This window comes from Neovison vison, chromosome 1 (genome assembly GCF_020171115.1).
Source record: "Neovison vison isolate M4711 chromosome 1, ASM_NN_V1, whole genome shotgun sequence".
In the NCBI taxonomy this organism is placed as follows: Eukaryota; Metazoa; Chordata; class Mammalia; order Carnivora; family Mustelidae; genus Neogale; species Neogale vison.
In genome coordinates this window covers 289,863,696-289,882,349 of record NC_058091.1, presented here as the reverse complement: position 1 = coordinate 289,882,349, position 18,654 = coordinate 289,863,696, and the positions used below count along the sequence as shown (strand labels likewise).

At 42.8% G+C, this 18,654-nt stretch overlaps 1 protein-coding gene across 6 annotated transcripts in view; it reads left to right on the top strand.

The window, feature by feature from the left end:
* The window catches only part of RAI14 (retinoic acid induced 14), a 140,356-nt gene extending 121,702 nt beyond the window's left edge, over nucleotides 1-18,654 (top strand). For 3 of the 6 annotated variants that reach the window (XM_044232945.1, XM_044232955.1, XM_044232927.1), the window contains 11 exons: nucleotides 76-182; nucleotides 949-1,127; nucleotides 1,383-1,411; nucleotides 2,490-2,576; nucleotides 3,449-3,535; nucleotides 5,959-6,016; nucleotides 8,980-9,098; nucleotides 9,764-11,299; nucleotides 12,647-12,796; nucleotides 16,084-16,149; nucleotides 16,737-18,654. In XM_044232945.1, coding sequence (XP_044088880.1) covers nucleotides 76-182; nucleotides 949-1,127; nucleotides 1,383-1,411; nucleotides 2,490-2,576; nucleotides 3,449-3,535; nucleotides 5,959-6,016; nucleotides 8,980-9,098; nucleotides 9,764-11,299; nucleotides 12,647-12,796; nucleotides 16,084-16,149; nucleotides 16,737-16,814 — 2,496 coding nt within the window. In that variant the 3' untranslated portion in view covers nucleotides 16,815-18,654. The remainder of the gene's footprint in view (nucleotides 1-75; nucleotides 183-948; nucleotides 1,128-1,382; nucleotides 1,412-2,489; nucleotides 2,577-3,448; nucleotides 3,536-5,958; nucleotides 6,017-8,979; nucleotides 9,099-9,763; nucleotides 11,300-12,646; nucleotides 12,797-16,083; nucleotides 16,150-16,736) is intronic. The other 3 variants (XM_044232935.1, XM_044232968.1, XM_044232961.1) reach the window with 3 other exon arrangements.

The following is an 18,654-nucleotide window of genomic DNA, read 5'->3' as shown; positions in this document are numbered from 1 at the left end:
ATGGACAAAGAACAAGGGCCTTTGCCTTCTGGCATTTGGTGTCTGAGCTACAAAACGTCTCTGTTTCTCTCCTAGGACGGGAATATACCACTGCTGCTTGCAGTACAAAATGGCCACAGTGAGGTCTGTCGCTTTCTCCTGGACCACGGAGCAGATATAAATTCCAGGGACAAAAATGGAAGGTACCACAGAAATAGAAATCACGGGATTTCGGCGATACCCACATTCTGGGAGTCTCAAAATAACATAGCTTTCTTTTGGATCATTTGTTAGAAAGTGGTTTTAATTTTTTCATTTTTTGCCTCTTATTTATTTATTTATTTATTTATTTATTTATTTTTTTAAAGTAAACTCTGTACCCAGTATGCAGCTTAAACTCACGATCCTGAGATCGAAAGCCATGTGTCCTACTGACTGAGCCAGCCAGGCACCCCTCCTGCCTCTTTTGATTAGCCGGAATCTGTTTTGACTTAAAAAAAATTTTCCTCAGACCACTGGGAACATCATTGAGTCTATGAGGAGATTATTGAATACTCAAGTGACTAGGCCATTTCCAATGGCTTTTCGTGCAAAATTAAATAAGAGTAAACATATCGGCTGCTTTTAAAAAGTCATAATGACTTATAGGTACTTTAAAATGCCTGATGTGAGAGGAGAACATGATTTGTGCCAGTCATATTAAATTCCATCATATTTAGATTATGTTTAGCAGATTATATCTATGTTATTTGACCTAATATGGTTTAATGTTTTGATTTAATCTGAAGTTTTAAAAAAAAATACCTGATTTCATCTCGCTAGCACTACATTTCAAATTCCCTAGAAGATTAAGTGTATATGTGTTTAACTGCACTTAATCTCTTTCCCTTGTTTTTAAGATAGATGACTTCCCAAGAAAGTGTTTTCCCATTGTGTTAGTACTAATTTGGTGTCTCCTTTTCTCTTTAGAACTGCTCTCATGCTGGCCTGTGAGATCAGCAGCTCTAATATCGTGGAAGCCTTAATTAAGAAGGGTGCAGACCTAAACCTTGTAGATTCTCTTGGACACAATGCCTTACATTATTCCAAACTCTCAGAAAATGCAGGAATTCAAAGCCTTCTATTATCAAAAATCTCTCAGGATTCTGGTATGTGAAAGAAAATAGCCAGTGTTGTTTTAAATTTATCCACTCCATTTTCCCCAAAGGGTAAAGGAATGTGTGCAATATGATCTATTCTATTATTCTTTTAAACATATTCTTGAAGAAAAATGAAGTGTTAAATATTGTGTTTGTTGTGTTATGGGTGTTGAGTGTGTGTATGTGAGTATCTCCCATTGAAAGTAGATGCGAGTTATGGTTCTTACAGTTTTGTTTTGTTTTTTCTCACTTTTTCCTCTACAGATTCAAAGACACCAACAAAACCAAAGCAGGTATTTATCTTTGGGAGAGTATTTTTTTGTCATCATAGCTTGTGGGACTTTGAAAATGTCCTGATTAAACCACTCTGTAGTCCACTAGAAAAGTGACAAAAACTATGTTGAAAATACTTAAGGAGTTAAAAAAAAAAAATCTTTAGAATAAATGATTCATCACTAGAAGATGGTAAAGGTTTCCTTAATGGTTTACCCTGTTGCCAAAGCATGTGACTTTAAAACTTGCTACTTATATATTCATCTTTTCCTGAAATGTACTAATATTTTCTGTCAGTGTAAAAATGTTTGGTTAACTCTGTGAACAAATAACGATATTTTAAATATTTGTGTAGCCCATGGATTTTAGACCTCTGTCCATGGCAGTGTTAGATATTTAATGAACGTAAGAGGTTTAGCTTGTCCTTTCATTTTAATTGGAACTCTTCTAAAATGCCATTAGAGTTACAGACAGAAATTGAGAAGATTGCCCTGTGATTTTGGAGTTTTCTCCTAAAAACATCATTAATGTTGTTTCCTTTTTTGATGAATTGTATAGTTGGCTATTATATTTATTTACTTATATGTCAAAATTCCTGAGAAATTATCATCAACAGGAAATAGTCGATACTGAATTTATTAGATACTAACTGGGTTACTTATTTATAACCTTCAGAGATTCAGAGATGACATTTCCCCTTGCTCCCATATCAACATTCTTTAAGAAAAGGAGTGGAAATAATGCAAAGTGGTGGAAATACCACTTTGCATCAAGATGGAAGCTAGATGAGGAATGTATCCTGGGTTCTAAACTAGGGCAGACAGCTGCCCATCTTCCACTTTCCCAGTTCTCTACACCAACTTAATCTGGTTTTGTCTTGTGTTTTATATTTTCTGGCTATTAAAGCATGGGCTGCTGGAAGAACACTTGGAGCATGCATATTACTTATTTTTATGTTGGTAGCAGGTGTCAGATCTTGATAAAGTAAGAAATGCATGAACTGTTCAGGTTTTTCTCATTTGTTTGATGAAGCTGTTTGTTGAGACTTTACTAACCGAACTAACCCACCTCCGTTCTTTGGACTGTGATAACTTCCAGCATGATCAAGTCTCTAAAATAAGCTCAGAAAGAAGTGGAACTCCAAAAAAACGCAAAGCTCCACCACCTCCTATCAGTCCTACCCAGGTAAAGACAAAAGCAAACCAACAGTGAACAAACTTTAAGCCAACAACAACCAAAAGCTGTGATTTTTGTCATTTTGTGTTTAGGCCCCAAAGAAATGTTTTAGAATTGACTCTTAAATGCACATTTGAAGTTTTCCATACTGGTTTTACATCACAGATAGCGGTATAAAGGATTTTGACTATTATTAGGAAATAATGTTGATTCTTACTTATTGCAAGGCTGAGGAATTGAACAGTGTCTTTTTTTAAAAGCCTCAGGGAAGTTTCTCAAAATCTTATGACAGAAACTGCTTCCTTAGGTGAAGCTTAGTCTACTTTTAGGACCTCACATTAATAGCTCAAATAACGGTAGGGAGAGTGGGTGGCTGGTGAGGCAGTTAACTGAAGATGAATTTTAGTTGGTTTCTTAAAACACTGCTAAAATATATTTGCCTTTCTAATTACATGCAAAGTTGGCTAATATTAAAAGCGGCTTTCATTTCTGAGCTTATAGTGACTGTTGCCTAGAGGAGGAAGCTCAAATGTCTGTGAAATCTCTCAAGTAGTTGAGAGGAATATCTTCTCTGATAAGTTATAGTAATTATGTGAGCATAGTCTCTGATAATATTTTCAACATGCCACAGAGGTTTGATAGGTTTTGAAAATTGCTTCTTGTGACTAAAGGAACAGAGTTACTTTGTTATACTCTGCAAACTTTCAGAAAGTCTTTTGAGGGGCTGCATTAAGTTGAAAATACCCTTGAATTGATTGAGACTAAGGACAGTTACTGTTAGATTTATTTGCATTGGTTAAGTAGGTGAATTCCATGGCACTGGAGAAGAAAAGACCTTGAAGAAGCATTCTTTATCTGTGATTTTCATTTTGTTTTTTAAGTTGAGTGATGTGTCTTCCCCAAGATCAATAACTTCAACACCACTTTCGGGAAAGGAAGCTGTGTTTTTTGCCGAACCACCCTTCAAGGTAATTCCCTTCTGTGTCCAATTAATTTTGAATCTTAAGATACAGAATAGATGGATTTAAGTGGTACAACATTGGGCAAAACAGAATAGACTTCCCAGTGATTGGTTCACCACCTTTTCATCATAAAGCACCACTCAGTTATTTCTCCTGGTCTGGGCTCCACACAGAAAGAGGAGAATGAATAAATTATATTAATTAAGAATAACTAATTTTCTTCATTTTATAAAAAAAGGGACAAAGATAAAAACTGATAGCCCATCTTCTTACTAAATCTAGTTGATATAATGCCAATCAAAAAAGAAAGACCTGTTGATTATTCTCTGATGTGTTACTGACAAGTAATCGTATATTTTTAATTTTTTTTAATTAATGTGCATTAATTTTAGAAAATCCATTCTACCTGATTCTCTACATTTGCTGTTGGAAAGTATTTTTAGAAGTGGGAGGATATTTCAATTTACTATCTGTTTACCTAACCATCACTAGGAAATTACGTTTGGAAAGAAAATAAAATTTGTAATTGTTAAAATGAAATTGCAGTGGTATCATTATATATTGCTTTCCCCCATCTAAGAATCACTAAAGATGAATTTTCTTTGAACTTGGATGCACAACAGTTTGAAAAAGATTCTGTCAATCTGACATTTCCCCCACTTTAGAGTTTATAAATTCTTTTTTAGAGTTTATAAATTCTTATTTCTATAAGAAATAAATTCTTAAGATGAATATCTATGCAAGGAAAGGAAAGAGAGTTATGTTCTTACAATTAGTAGCCTGCTATCTTCTAATATAATTATGGCTCAAAGGATGCAACGCATTCCAAAGAACAGTTTCACAAATTACAATTTTCAGAAGTAGAGTGTAAAAAGACTCATTTCTTTAGCTGCCGCCTCCCCACCCCCCGCACACACACAAAAGATAAAAAGCGACACCATTTAGAATGGCTAAAGTTTAAAAATAACAGATGTTGGTGATGATGTGGAAGAACCTAGAATTGTCCTACTCTGTTGGTAGGAATGTAAAGTGGCAAAATCAGGAAACTGACAGTTTAAAAGTTGATCACACACCTAACATATGATCTAACCGTCCACTCATCGATGTTTAGCCAAGAGAAATTAAAATGTGTGTCTCAAAAAATTATATCCACAAATGTTTGTATTAGCTTTATTCTCATATCCCAAAACTAGAAACAATCCAGATATCTGTCAGCAAGCAAGTAGATGAGGATAATGAGATACGTCCCTACGATTAATTATTGCCTAACCATAAAAAAATGCAGAGCTGTCCCCGCAACAATGTAGGTGAATCTGAAAGTCATTGTGCTGATTGAAAGAAGCCTAACACAAATTCATACCCAGGACATTCCATTTACAGGAATTCTCAATCATGCTAAAAGGCGAGCGGCGGTTGCCTGAGGATAGGTGGGCAGGGACTGGCTGTGTTGGAGCAGGAGAAAACTTGTAGAGTTGTTGGAAACATTCTGTGTCTCGATTACGGTGCTGGCTCCATGGGTGTGTATCTACCAGAACTCCTCACACCGTAAACTTTAAGTGGATGCCCGTTTATTGTACCTTAAGGTGGTTAAAAATTAAACATCTATTTTTATAAAGTGAAAAGACAGCTTTTTGCAAAGATAAGTGCTTGCCAAAAATGAGCCACTTTATTTTTAGCATTTGGGCTTTCACAGAAGTTCCTTTGCTGAAAACTTATCTCTCTTATCAGGTCTATGGCTCATCAGAATGAAACATAGTAATTTCTGGCAACTCCTTGTATTTTGTTTTGAAATGAAAGCCTGGCTTTGAAGTTGCAAGAATTTTTGCAATGTATTTACCAGAACAGATATTCAGGGATAAAGGTTTAGAGGAAATCTTCAGGGGATTGCCAATCCATGACTGTAAAACTTTTTATTCCCTTATAAAATTACGTTTATCTTCCCTGGCAGGTCTTACTTACTCCAATTTCTCTTAGAAATATTAATAATCATACATTAATAGCAGTTAATTTATTAAAAAAGTAAAGCTAAAAAAATACTTGTAATGTATTTTATTCAATGTATTATCCAGACAGGTGAAACTTGTATTTGACTTCATTATGAAAGTAATATTTGCCATCTCAAGTTTTAGGACACAGATATAAAGTTATTATAATATTATTAAAAGATATTTGTATTATACTTATTAAGTGAAATTTCCGAAAAATATTTGAGAGTATATGCTCTGGAACCTAACATTTTAGAGATCATATCTCAGTAGATAATTGTCACTTTTATTCACTTATATTGTAAAATATTGTTTTCCTGGGGATTTTCTCACTTTTTCTAGAAGGGTAACTGTTCTGTGTCAACTCAAGGAGGAGTATTTGCTTGCTTCTCTTGTGGAATACTGCAGTCAGGAATATTCTTTTAAGTTATTTTTGCATTCCAGCAGGCTGAGATCAGTTCTATACGGGGGAACAAAGACAGACTAAGTGACAGCACTACAGGTAAGATGAAGGGGCAGCTGTTTCTGTTCCTTTGACAGGTCCGTAGTCCATGGCTGTTTAAAGAGAGCAAAGGGCAAGCTGGGAGGGAGTGCAGGGAGGTCGGAGAACCGTGGGGTGCCTCCCAGCCCACAGCTGCCAATACTACACAGACTGACACTTTCTCTACTTCTGGAGGCTTTCACCTGGATTTTAAGGAGTCTCTAAGCGTGGATGTGAAAAAATACATATCCGTTTTCATTTGTCCATCTCTCCAACAAGAGAATTCACAGATAATGCCATGTCATCTTATAGTTACTGCGGGTATCTGGAAATATCATTTACTGTCTCTTTACTAGAACTATGGCAGTTATTAGACCTGCTGCCAGATATGGTTATTTGTGTATTACAAAATCAGCTCTGAAATTACAATAGCCTGGGTATTCTCTTTTACGCATTTTATTTTATTTTAAAGATTTGTGTATTGATTTTAGAGAGAGAGAGTGTGTGCATACGCAAGTAGGGGTGCAGAGGGAGAGAATATTCAAGCAGACTTCCCCTGAATGCAGAACCCAACCTGGGGCTCAGTCCCACGATCCTGAGATCATGACCTATATGCGCAAACCAAGAGTCCCTCGCTTATCAGACTGAGTCACCCGGACACCCCCCTGCTTTTATGCATTTTAAATAAAACACTGTTTTGCAGCACTCCTTGCCACTAGGCAGCAGGTTATCTACTGAAGGGAGAGCCAGCTGAGTCCCTCTGTGGCTGCACAGTCTAACTTTCCTACTTTAGTTTTTAAATAGATATACGCAAAGACACAGTGTTAATGAATTCACACACAGTCATACTCTCTTCACCAAGACAGGGTTTAATTCAGTGCCTTAAGAGTCCATCCTAGGGGTTTACTCTCCAAAAATGTAGTGCAGTATCCCCAGAGACCATTTAAAATGTCACGTAAAGGATTTCAAAAGCTCCTTTGGCTGCAGCATTCACTTTCTTAACCCTATCATGCATTTCATGTGTTTGGCACTTTTAGCTTACAGAATTTAGAAATACTCATCCTGGCACTGATCCATGTTAATTGAATACTTGTTACATTCGATTCTTTAAAAACCATCCATTTTATTTTATTTTATTTATTTTTTAAAATTTATTTTAGGGCACCTGGTTGGCTCAGTTGGTTGGGCGACTGCCTTTGGCTCAGGTTGTAGTCCCGGAGTCCTGGGATCGAGTCCTGCATTAGGCTCCCAGCTCTGTGGGGAATCTGCTCCATCTGACCCTCTCCCCTCTCATGCTGTCTCTCACCTCTCTCTTTCTCTCTCAAATAAATAAAATCTTAAAAATATTATTTTAGAGAGTATGTGTATGCAAGCAGGGGGAGGGGCAGGGGGAGAGAGAATCTCAAGGAGACTTCCTGTTGAGCCTGGAGCCCGATGGCAGGGCTCAATCTTAGGACCCTGAGATCACGACCTGAGCTGAAACCAAGAGTTAGACATTCAACCAACGAGTCGCCCACACGCTCCTCCTTTGTATTTGAGAAGTACTTTCTGTAGCTTAGAATTACTGTCATGCTCTCAGTCCTCTGGTTTATTCTAAACTCACCATACATTATGTCAAGGAGACTCTTTAATAAAGCTGTGGTTTAGGCACCAGGCATTGAAGTAAGCATTTCTATGAAGAAATGTCTTTTTGCGTCCTTCCAAATTAAGATTAAATTTTTCATCTTTGGATTCAATGGCTGTGAGAAAATAATAAAATAACAGTGAAGAATGGAGGTCAGCGCCATTCAGACGGTGGTCTGTTAACTGTTGCCAGTCTACAGGAAGTAAGGAGTTTGCACCAGAAAGCCATCCAGCGATACTGCTAAGCACACTGTTTTGTCCAGTAGTCTTTTCTTCTCCCCCATAGGAACACTGCATGAAGGAGGTGGTGTGCTGAATGACATTCTGGGACAAGGTTTTTGTCTCAGGGAGCACGTTGAGTAGCATAGCTTTGGATGCCATTTCAGCATGATAATCACGAGGATGTAAAAAAAAAAAAAAAAAAATCCTACCAAGAGTAGGATTGTGGGATTCAGAGCAGACCGTTTCATGGTGGGGCCCCCAGTCATCGGGTCATCCAATGCCGTGAGGAAGAGGCAAAGTTTGACATGAGTCCTGAAAGATGCCAACAAGTGACCTTGCTGACAAGTGACCTAGCTAAAAGAGATGCTGCAGGGGCAGTCATCTGCTGGAAGAATTACAACAGCAGCCTGTGTTGAGAATCTAGAGGGGGATGATGGGAAGTTTGAATCTGAGGAAGATGTGTTTTTAGAGATCATGGGCCATATGCCTGAAAAAGTACGCTGGCACCAGATGATGGAGACATTAACCCAGAGGAAGGAGTCTGGAGATCAATTCTGGGGAGAGAGAGTGATTAAAGCACTTGAACCACAGGACTAACCCTATCAAAGCATGTTTCAGGAAGATTAGCCTGGGCAAGGCTCTATTTTTACTATTGGGTGGGGGGACATGCGAGAGCGTGTGTGTGCTTTGTTTCTGGGCTGTTTGCAGGGTTTTTGAGCTAGGTGATAAAGTTTGAACTAGAGGAACAGTGGTAGGGATAAAAAGTGAACAGTGATAGGGATAAAAAGAGCACATTTCTGAAAGGATTCACAGAAATGGGACTTACTAGGCATGGGAGGAACAAAAAACAACCAAGATATGACACTTAATCAGGTGAATGGAAAATGTATGAGCAAATCCCATCAGTTTTCAGATGAGCTTATGATGCCTCCAGGCATCTGGTCCTGTGCTGGGAAGACCCTAGGAAGGAAAGCCCAGAACCTGAGAATTGCTGTTCATTTACCTGGAAGCTAGGGGCTTTCATTCATCATCAGGACAAGAAGCCCTGCATTAGGTAGAAAGCCACTTGGTTAAAGGTCAGAGAAAGACTGGTTTGATTTTTTAAAATGTTATTGTAAGTTGCTTTTCACTTTCCCAAGGTGCTGATAGCTTATTGGATGTAAGTTCTGAAGCTGACCAACAAGATCTTCTTGCCCTGTTGCAAGCAAAAGTCGCTTCTCTTACCTTGCACAATAAAGAATTACAGGATAAATTACAGGTGGGTACAGAGATTGCTACCACGGACTCTTTGTAGGGTCAGACTATGGGTTTTTTTCAGGTTAGTCAGATGATACTTTGTTTTAAACATCTCCAATAGTTTCTTCTTTTTTAAAATATAGTTAGCCTCAAGTATTTTATAGTTTCAAATTATGTCTTTGTTGAAAGAAGAGGTATTCATTAACTCCCTTTCTGTAAATTGCTAAATTGGTCAATTACATATGATTATATACTTAGTCTGTTTTATAGATGACATACATGTATATGTGTGCTTGTGCATGTGTAATTACCCATTCATGTAGTAGAGCTGATCATTTAGCAGATTTAAGATCTTCAGTAAGAACAAGCTGTACTTGTGCCCATTTCCCCTTTTGGTAACTGCAATAATATGAGAAGCAAAGGAAAAATTATGAGTCAGAGGCTTTAGAGAACACAAATCTTGTGTTTCGAAAGTGGCACACATCAGCGGTCCTAATAGAGCACAGAATAAGCTTTGTGCCATTAATCTGCCTCTCATGTCCCGGACCACATTTTGTCACAGGGCACGAGTACAAAAGGGACCCTGCGGTTCTCCCATACGGAAGCTCTGGATTTGTTCTCTCCTTCCTGTTGCTTGCTCACCTGACTCCATCTTTGGTGCCATTTCCTTCTTGCCTTTTTTCCCAGGCCAGATCACCCAAGGAGGCAGAAGCAGACGTGAGCTTTGACTCCTACCATTCCACTCAGACGGACCTGGCCCCACCCCTGGGCAAACCCAGTGACACCTCTCCCTCAGACTCCAAATCATCTCCCCCTGTCTTACCACAGTCTGCAAGTAGATCCACTCTCGACGGCGATGGCCGAATTCAGCAACTACAAGAGATCCTGCAGGACCTGCAGAAGAGGCTGGAGAGCTCCGAAGCAGAGAAGCAGCAGCTCCAGGCCGAGCTCCGGTCCAGAAAGGCCGAATTGGTGTGCGTCAACAGTGCAGAGATTTCCGAGAACGGCTCTGACCTCAGCCAGAAACTGAAAGAAACCCAGAGCAAGTACGAGGAGGCCATGAAAGAAGTCCTCAACGTGCAGAAGCAGATGAAACTGGGCCTCGTCTCGCCTGAAAGCGTGGACAGTTATTCACGTCTCCGGGAACTGAGGATCACCGAGGAGGAAATAGACGTGCTAAAGCAGGACCTCCAGAACGCGGTGGAAGAAAGTGAAAGAAATAAAGAGAAGGTGAGAGAGTTGGAAGAAAAACTTGTGGAGAGGGAGAAAGATATGGTTATTAAGCCTCCTATAGAAGAGTACGAAGAAATGAAAAGCTCATACTGCTCTGTTATTGAGAACATGAATAAGGAGAAAGCATTTTTGTTTGAGAAGTACCAAGAGGCCCAAGAAGAAATCATGAAATTAAAAGATGCCCTGAAGAGTCAGGTCACCCAAGACGCTGGCGACGAAGCCGGGGAAATGAAAGAGGCCATGAACAGGATGATAGATGAACTCAACAAACAGGTGAGCGAGCTGTCCCAGCTGTACAAAGAAGCCCAGGCCGAGCTGGAGGATTACAGGAAGAGGAAGTCTCTAGAAGACGTGACGGCCGACTATATCCATAAAGTGGAGCATGAGAAACTGCTGCACGTGACGAACGTATCCAGAGCTAAGGCGGAAGAGGCACTGTCCGAAATGAAGTCTCAGTACTCAAAGGTGTTGCATGAGTTGACCCAGCTCAAACAGCTCGTGGACGCCCAGAAAGAGAATTCTGTGTCCATCACGGAACATTTGCAAGTGATAACCACGCTGCGGGCAACCGCCAAAGAGATGGAGGAAAAAATCAGCAGTCTCAAAGAGCACCTTGCCAGCAAGGAAGGAGAGGTGGCAAGGCTGGAGAAGCAGCTCCTGGAAGAGAAGGCCGCCATGACCGACGCCATGGTGCCCAGGTCCGCCTACGCAAAGCTCCAGTCGTCGTTAGAAGGCGAGGTGAGTGTGTTGGCCTCAAAATTGAAGGATTCGGTAAAAGAGAAAGAGAAGGCCCATTTGGAGCTCACCCAGACAAGAAGCGAGGTGTCACAAACAAAAAGGGAAAAGGAGACTATTCAGGCTCTCTTAAAGGCCAAAGAGCAGGAAGCAGACGAACTCCGGCAACAGCTCCAGGACGCTCAGGAAGAGCTGGCAGAAAGGAAGAGACAGTCGGAGAGCTCTTCCAGACTGGAGGAGGATAAAGACAAGAAGGTTGGTGAGATTCCATTGCTGTTGCTTTTCTAGCTAGCAGGCCTTTACCATAGTTCATGTTTTTAGCATTGGTTAGCACAGACCTGTTACGAAGGCACAAAAGCTCTACACGTGACTCCATCTGTCCCCATGACCACATTAAGAGTAGTAGGTTGGACATTTCTATTTAAAAAGGCGAGTTGTCGGGGCGCCTGGGTGGCTCAGTGGGTTAAAGCCTCTGCCTTCGGCTCGGGTCATGATCCCAGGGTCCTGGGATCGAGCCCCGCATCAGGCTCTCTGCTCAGCGGGGTGCCTGCTTCCTCCTCTCTCTCTGCCTGCCTCTCTGCCTCCTTGTGATTTCTGTCTATCAAATAAATAAATAAATCTTTAATAAATAAATAAATAATAAAAATAATTAAAAAAAAATAAAAAGGCGAGTTGTCTGTCAGTCTCCTTAGATTAAAGCATTTCACCTATGTGGCACCTGTTTTCCCTTTTAAAATGATTTTATAGAAACTTTGCCTAGTGGCAGGGCTCATGGAATCCAGACAGGTTCTTCCATCATAAAGAAACCCAAATACTCCCAGACTTCATCCTGCTTCCCTAAGCCCCGGCAGCTTTCCCAAGTCAGTGGAAGAACTGTCCTCCTTGGCTCTCACTGGCAAAGGTGGACAGGAGGGGGTGTGTGGGGAGCAGGTAATTAGACACCGGCTGGGTGTGGCTTGGAGGAAGGAGGAAAACAAAGGGGGACTCCGAAAAGAGTGCGGAGCCTGAATGCCCTCTGCATCCCTGGGTCAGGTGTTCTGAGGGGTGCTGGTCAGAGCATTGGGGGTCATTTATTCCTTTAATATAATGAAGATTTCAAAAAGAGCTTCCAAGGCCAAGGGGTCAGGGAGTCGGAAGGCAGAGGCCCGGTTGCAGGGAGGAGTTGTGACTACTTTGAAGCAAGATGCCCAGAGAAATCAGGGTTTCCGGAACTGCTTCCTGACTGCCTGTGTCAGTGCTACTGAACAAGACATAGCTGTCTCCAAATAAAGAATGCCCAACATTCCTGGTTCTGATTTCTTTTTTCAACAATACCCCCTTTCAGAGTAAAAAAGGAAATGAGACATAGTTAACCTCATGCCTCAAAGCACAAGATTTAATCTGGGACCCTTATTTGAATATAATAGCCTTAGAGGGCCATGCAGGGTTGCTGATTTTGTTACCGATTTCACTTTATGGGCTTTCCTTAAAAAATAAAGAAACTGTTCCAAAGTCTCGAGTCCCAGAGGCCAACAAGAGGCCATTGTTGAAGGCTCAGAACTCTCTGGAATTTTGCTTCGGCAGGCCCTTTCTTGCCTACTGATAGTTTTCCTTTCTCGCCAGATCAGTGAGATGTCGAAGGAAGTCACCAAGTTGAAGGAGGCCCTGAACAGCCTCTCGCAGCTCTCCTACTCCGCAAGCTCGTCCAAGAGGCAGAGTCAGCAGCTCGAGGCGCTGCAGCAGCAGGTCAAACAGCTCCAGAACCAGCTGGCTGTGAGTGGGCTTCTCTCCGCTGCCTGCGGTGGGGGTGGGAGGGCGGGGAATGGCTGGCCAGGCCAGGCAGATTATGTCACCTGCTCATCTGGGTGGGGGGAGAAGAGTCCCAGGCATCACCTGCAACAAGGTGAGTCACCTGTATCTCTAAGAGAGGAATCTGCAGGACCGTGGTGCAGGCCTCATGGTTACACATCCACGGATCGTGCCCCCAACTCCGGCTTTCTACCACAGTGTCCGGCAGCGGCAAGAACTTACTAGGGGCCGGGAACTCTGATGGGTGTGTCTCTGTGCACCTGAAGCTGCTGCTTGGCCCCTCTCCTTGTTTGACCTGGGAAAGTCTTCTCTTATCTGTATTTATTTCCCATGGCTATTGGAACAGACCAGCACAAACTTGGTTTAAAACAATAATCTATGCTCTTAAGATTCTGGAGACCCGGGGCGCCTGAGTGGTTCAGTCAGTTAAGCGTCACTTTTGGTTTTCGGCTCAGGTAGTGATCGCAGGAGACTGGGCTGGAGCTGCATGGAGCTCTGTGCTCAGCAGAGTGCTCTTATCCCTCTCCCCCCCGCCTCTGCTCTTTCCCCTCCCCTGTGTTGCGCTTGCTCACACTCCTTCTCTCTCTCTCTCTCTCTCTCTCTCAAATAAATAAAAATCTTTTAAAAAAAATTCTGGAGATAAGTGTGAAATCTATTTCACTAAAGGCAAGGTACCAGCAAGGCTGGTTCCTTCTAGAAGCTCTAGGGGAGAATCCATTTCCTTGCCTTCGCTAGCTTTTAGAGGCTACCCAAATTCCTTGGCTCATGGGTCCTACCTCCAGCTTCAAAGCATATCACTCCACCTCTGGCTCTGCTCTCCCATCTCCTCCACTTTTGCTTCTCTCTTATAAGGACTCTTGTGATTACACTTAAGGGATACCTGGGTAGTCCGTATAAACTTTTCCTCCATCTCAGGATCCTTAACTTAATCACAACAGCAAGGTTCCTGTTACCACAGAAGTAATAGTCCACAGGTTCCAGGCATTGGCGTGTGGACATCTTCGGATTCCACCATTTCACCTCCCATTGCATTTAAGGTTTTAGTTGACATGGGTTGTTACCTTTTCCACGTGAAGCCAAGTGTTCATCTGTCGTGGACTATCACTAGTTTCGTTGACAAGCAGGACCTGGGATGTAGGATTTCTTCAGTACAGACTTGATACTGGTGAATTCAGGTTTCTGCAGTCCTTAATGCTGGCTGGCCAGAGTACAAAACCAGCTTTTTTGTGTTATCAGCTTTAGCAGTGAAGGAGCGATCAGGGGAGGGGAAGAGGCTCCCTGTTGTGTTCCGCAGGTCATTTTTCTGATGAAGTGGTTTTCACAGACTTGTAGACAAAATGCTGATAGTTCATACCATCATTTTTACAATTTTCAACACCTTTAATGAATATTATATGTGGCGCCAATGATCTAAAAGTGAATATGACACAGTTCCCGCCTTCACCGAGTTTATACTCAGTGACTTTCCATATTCTCAGTGTGGTCAGCCTCCACTGGTAGAGAGAAGACCATCATGCTCCGGGCATACAGAGGAAATGTCTCGAGAAGCTTCCTGTAGGATGTGATGCTTGTGCTGAGTCTCAAAGGGATAGGTACGAGGCAGCAAGGAATGGGATGTGGCATTTAGAGGGCCCTTGGCAGCCTCGGCAGGGACAGTCCCAGTGGAGTGATGGATGGAATCTGAACCTCAGTGGGCTGCCTAGAAAAGTGACCAAGGAGCTCAAGTGACCAAGTTTCTGATGGGGCTGAAGAACCATAGCAGGAGGCAGGGGAAGCCTAAAGTAGATTTGCTGGAAAGAAAGGAACTGGTGACCAGAGGGTGAGGTGCTCTCTTTCAAGATTTCAGAGGCAATGACAGAGACGGGCTGTGACCTTGAGAGTACATGGCTGCAAGGAGGAGGAGCAAGCCATTGAGGTGGACGTTGAGGAAACTGAGAGACCGAGGTGTTTGGGGCCCAGGCATGTGGATATCGCAGTCACCCAAATAATGACAGAAACAAGGATGGAAAGGAGGATGGTGATCAGAAGGTGAAGTTTTAAATAATTGAGTGGAGGTATCTAAAAGCTGAGAGGAAATGACACAGAGGAAGGTCCTAAGCCCACCTGCTAATGGCGTGACCATCAAAGGACTGAGGTTTCCAAGGTTCTCCTTGAATAGGAAGGACACCTCATATTCCGACACTCATGGGAAGGAGGTGGGAAGGGTCCTGAGGGGCTTTTGTAGACTTTGGAAGTAATTCGTAGATGATAGTCTCAATTTTCATCATGGAAAACCTTGAGAGCTTGTTTGGAGGTTTTAGCAGGGGAGCGCAGCTACTCGTATACCCTTGACCGAAGAACGGTCCTCTCCTCTATCGGGGATGGTCGTCCTCTTCGACCGAGCGCGCAGCTTCGGGAGGGACGCACATGGAGCGGTGAGGGAGGAAGGGGACACCCGCCTAGCCAGCCAGATCAGCCAAATCAACCCTGGCGATCAATGGGCTGACAGATGTCGCAGCCAGATCGCCCTCACATCCTCGTCATGGAAAACCATCTCCTCGGAAAAGTTCAGAGCCGAGTGAAGATTCTTGAAACGGTTACTGAGAGGAATTGGAACAATAGCTCAACCAGGAGAAACAAGCATGAACAGCTGTACTGAGGAACCGGCTGAGATTGGTGCCACCACCCTGTTGGTTTCCGGGGTACACCGGTACATCTATATGATTGGCTGTATAGGGAGAGAACATTAGCTCCTTTCAAAAGAACAGATTTTTAAAATTAATAAATATTGTGGAAAAGTTGGAAAATACAAAGGACTCTGGAAAAGTTTCTATAAATAAAAATGGTCCATAATCCAACCACTCAGAGATGGTCCCTTTTTGCATTTGATAGTTTCTTTGCACCATTTACTTTGTGTGAATGTGACTGTGTATTTGCAGAAGTATGTATACATATATTTTTTGCAACAAAGGTGGGATTACGTAACAACTGCTTTTTCATGGATTTTCTTCTAAGGTTGACATGCCAAAATATGAAATAGGTTGATTCGTCCCCCCTGAAGAATATCAGCAAATGTTTCCCTGAGAATAGTGATAGGTATTCAGAAATATACAACCCAGTGAGCTCACAACGGTTTTAAAAGCCTCATATGCTAGCATTTGCTGAAGGAAGTCATTTTGGGTAGCATTTGGCCACAGCTTTCTCATAGGTATTTGGTTTTGTTCTTTAACGGTCTCCTAAGCGATTAACACTGTCACATCGTCTCTTCCCAGGAATGCAAGAAACAGCACCAGGAGGTCATATCTGTTTACAGAATGCATCTTCTGTATGCCGTGCAGGTATGCTGAATATCCTAAAGAAACACCAGAGCAGATGTCACCCAGACTCCTGTCATTCAACTAGTAGAACAAATGAAAATTCGGGGGGAATCGTTTACATTGAGAAGCTTTAAAAAACTCATTGCTTTGCTTTGGATTTGGTTGGGAGCCCGACGCCATTGTTGGAAAGTAGCCTCAGCATTTGTTGAGAAATGAGGAGGAAGGGGCTATTACCCCCACCAGGAGCAGCAGCCCAGGCTTCGTTTTCAGGCCCGCCCGTATTCTCACAGCCGTCAGCAAGGTCTCATCCCCATGACTCTAGGCGGCTTGGCTAGCTGGGCTTACATTTGCAGCTGAGACCCAGAAACCCTTTGCTGATTGGGTCTGGTAGATCCAGCCTCATCAGCCTCCAGAGGGAAAAGCACAGGGCCCTCTCTCTCTCAGTCCCGCACGGAAATGTGGGAATTGATAGGACTAAGATTCCTTTGGATTTGGCTGATCTGGGGGAAAGCCAAGGGCTTCATCTCAGCCAGCCATCTCGTTCCCTCGGGGAGACTGCCAGGACTCAACTTCGATTCTAATGATTGTCTTTTGGTTGCATTTCCTAGGGCCAGATGGATGAAGATGTCCAGAAAGTACTAAAGCAAATCCTTACCATGTGTAAAAACCAGTCCCAGAAGAAGTAAAATGGATTCCTTGGCAGGACACTGCCCCCTTGTTGTCCATCTTTGCGTTAGATCTGGAGTTGTGGGCGGCCACTGCCATCGTGCTCCCTCGTGCTCTGCCCTGCGGCCTCGCAGAGCTTTTTCCCTTTGCAAAGGCGGCTTTCTGAAGACTTTCTGAGGCCCCGGAGAAGACTGTCCTCCTCCGAACCGCTTAGAGACTTCAGAGCAGCACAGGTGACACACGGTGTTAGCCCTTCAGATTCCGGAGCTGGGGTCCGCCACACCCAGGGGTTCTGGTCCCGGTGCTGGCCGGTGGGCGCCCCCCTCGGCGGCTGACCAGCGGACGGCCTTCGTTGCCTTCGTTCCCGCACTCAGGCTGAGGCGTTCAGCACTGGGAGGCTCTTCTTGCCTTTGGTTTCCAGTCCTAAAACATGATTCAACTTCCGATCCAATTAGTCTGGCTCTAGTTCTGTGGCATGCAGGCTGAAGAGCCTTCATCATGATATCCTGTGGATTTTAAAACTCATTCCGTCATTCCCCCCATCTGCCTTAGAAAGCTCATGGCGCTGCTCGCTGCTCCTCGGTCCCAGGTCCCACGGTGTGGTGAGCCCTGTTCACTCAGATCCGAAGCTGAAAAACAAAAGCCGATGGCCCTGAGAAGTTCTTTTTAAGCAAATTGTTGACATATTGCAGATTTTCTATGCAAACTGGCCTCCTGCTGTTATCCGCGAAGCTCAGGAATCCAGACATTGGTGTTTCAACAAGGGACAGTAAACTGCCTGTTTACAGACAAATGAAATGCCTCATGGTTCATAACCTCAATTTTTTAAAAGTGTTGGTTTTTTTCTCTACAATATTTTTATTGGCTCTTAAAGATGTTTTCATAGCTAAACCCCCAAATAAGCAAAATCTACATTAGACTGTATTAACAAAGTATTTTTAGGTAACCGTGCTTGCAACTTATTTTAAAGCCTAACTCTTTCTTCAGAGTTTTCCGCTATAGCCAGAGGTGGTTATGTATTTATTCCTATTCCAAACTCTACGTGAGCTGCCACCGGTATCCCTAGACTTTCTGCCATTGTGTCCTTAGAAAACTGTAGCACATTTCTGAATACGGTAAACCTTCCTTTTTACCCCGTATCTTTGAATGCCCCAGCATTACCAGCGCCCATAAACGATCCCGGGAGGGACTGTTAGTACCGATTTTTTTCCCAGTGTTGAAACTGACAATCCCCATACGGTACACATGATGGTGCAGAGCAAAGGTGTGTGTGTGGGGGGGTATTTCTGTTCACTTTACTTTCAGGTTAAAAGTGTTTAAACTTGCCTGCAGCTTCCTTATGGCATTTTGTTAAGGAGGGATGTCGGCTGAGCACAGACCGCTCCGAAGTGTGTAACTGAAGGGGCAGAGGCCTGGCCTGACAGGGCCCCACGCGCCGTAGGGCCGCCTGGGCGCACAGGGTGCTCGGCTGTTTGGGAAGATATGTTCATCTCAATTGGACGAGGACCAAGGACAGCAAAGCAGAAATGGCTTTCAAGCTTGGTGTTGCTTTTCTGAAGTTGTTTATAGTTCAGCCGTTTCGAAAATGCTCCAAAGAAATGTGAAAAGGACTTTTTGTCACAGCCCTTAATACAAGCAGCCCTCCCCGCTCCTGCCCCTGCGCAGAAATGCTGCAGAGTGTAAAACTTGAGACATTTTGTAGGATGCCTGACAAAGTGTAGCCTTTCATCTTGTTTCAGGATGCATATTTATTATAAGTACTCCGGTTAAATATTGAAAAGTTATATACTGTAGTTTAGCATTTTTGCCTTTGTAATTTACAGAAGGTATTGCAGAAAATAAACTTTGTTTCATTTTGCA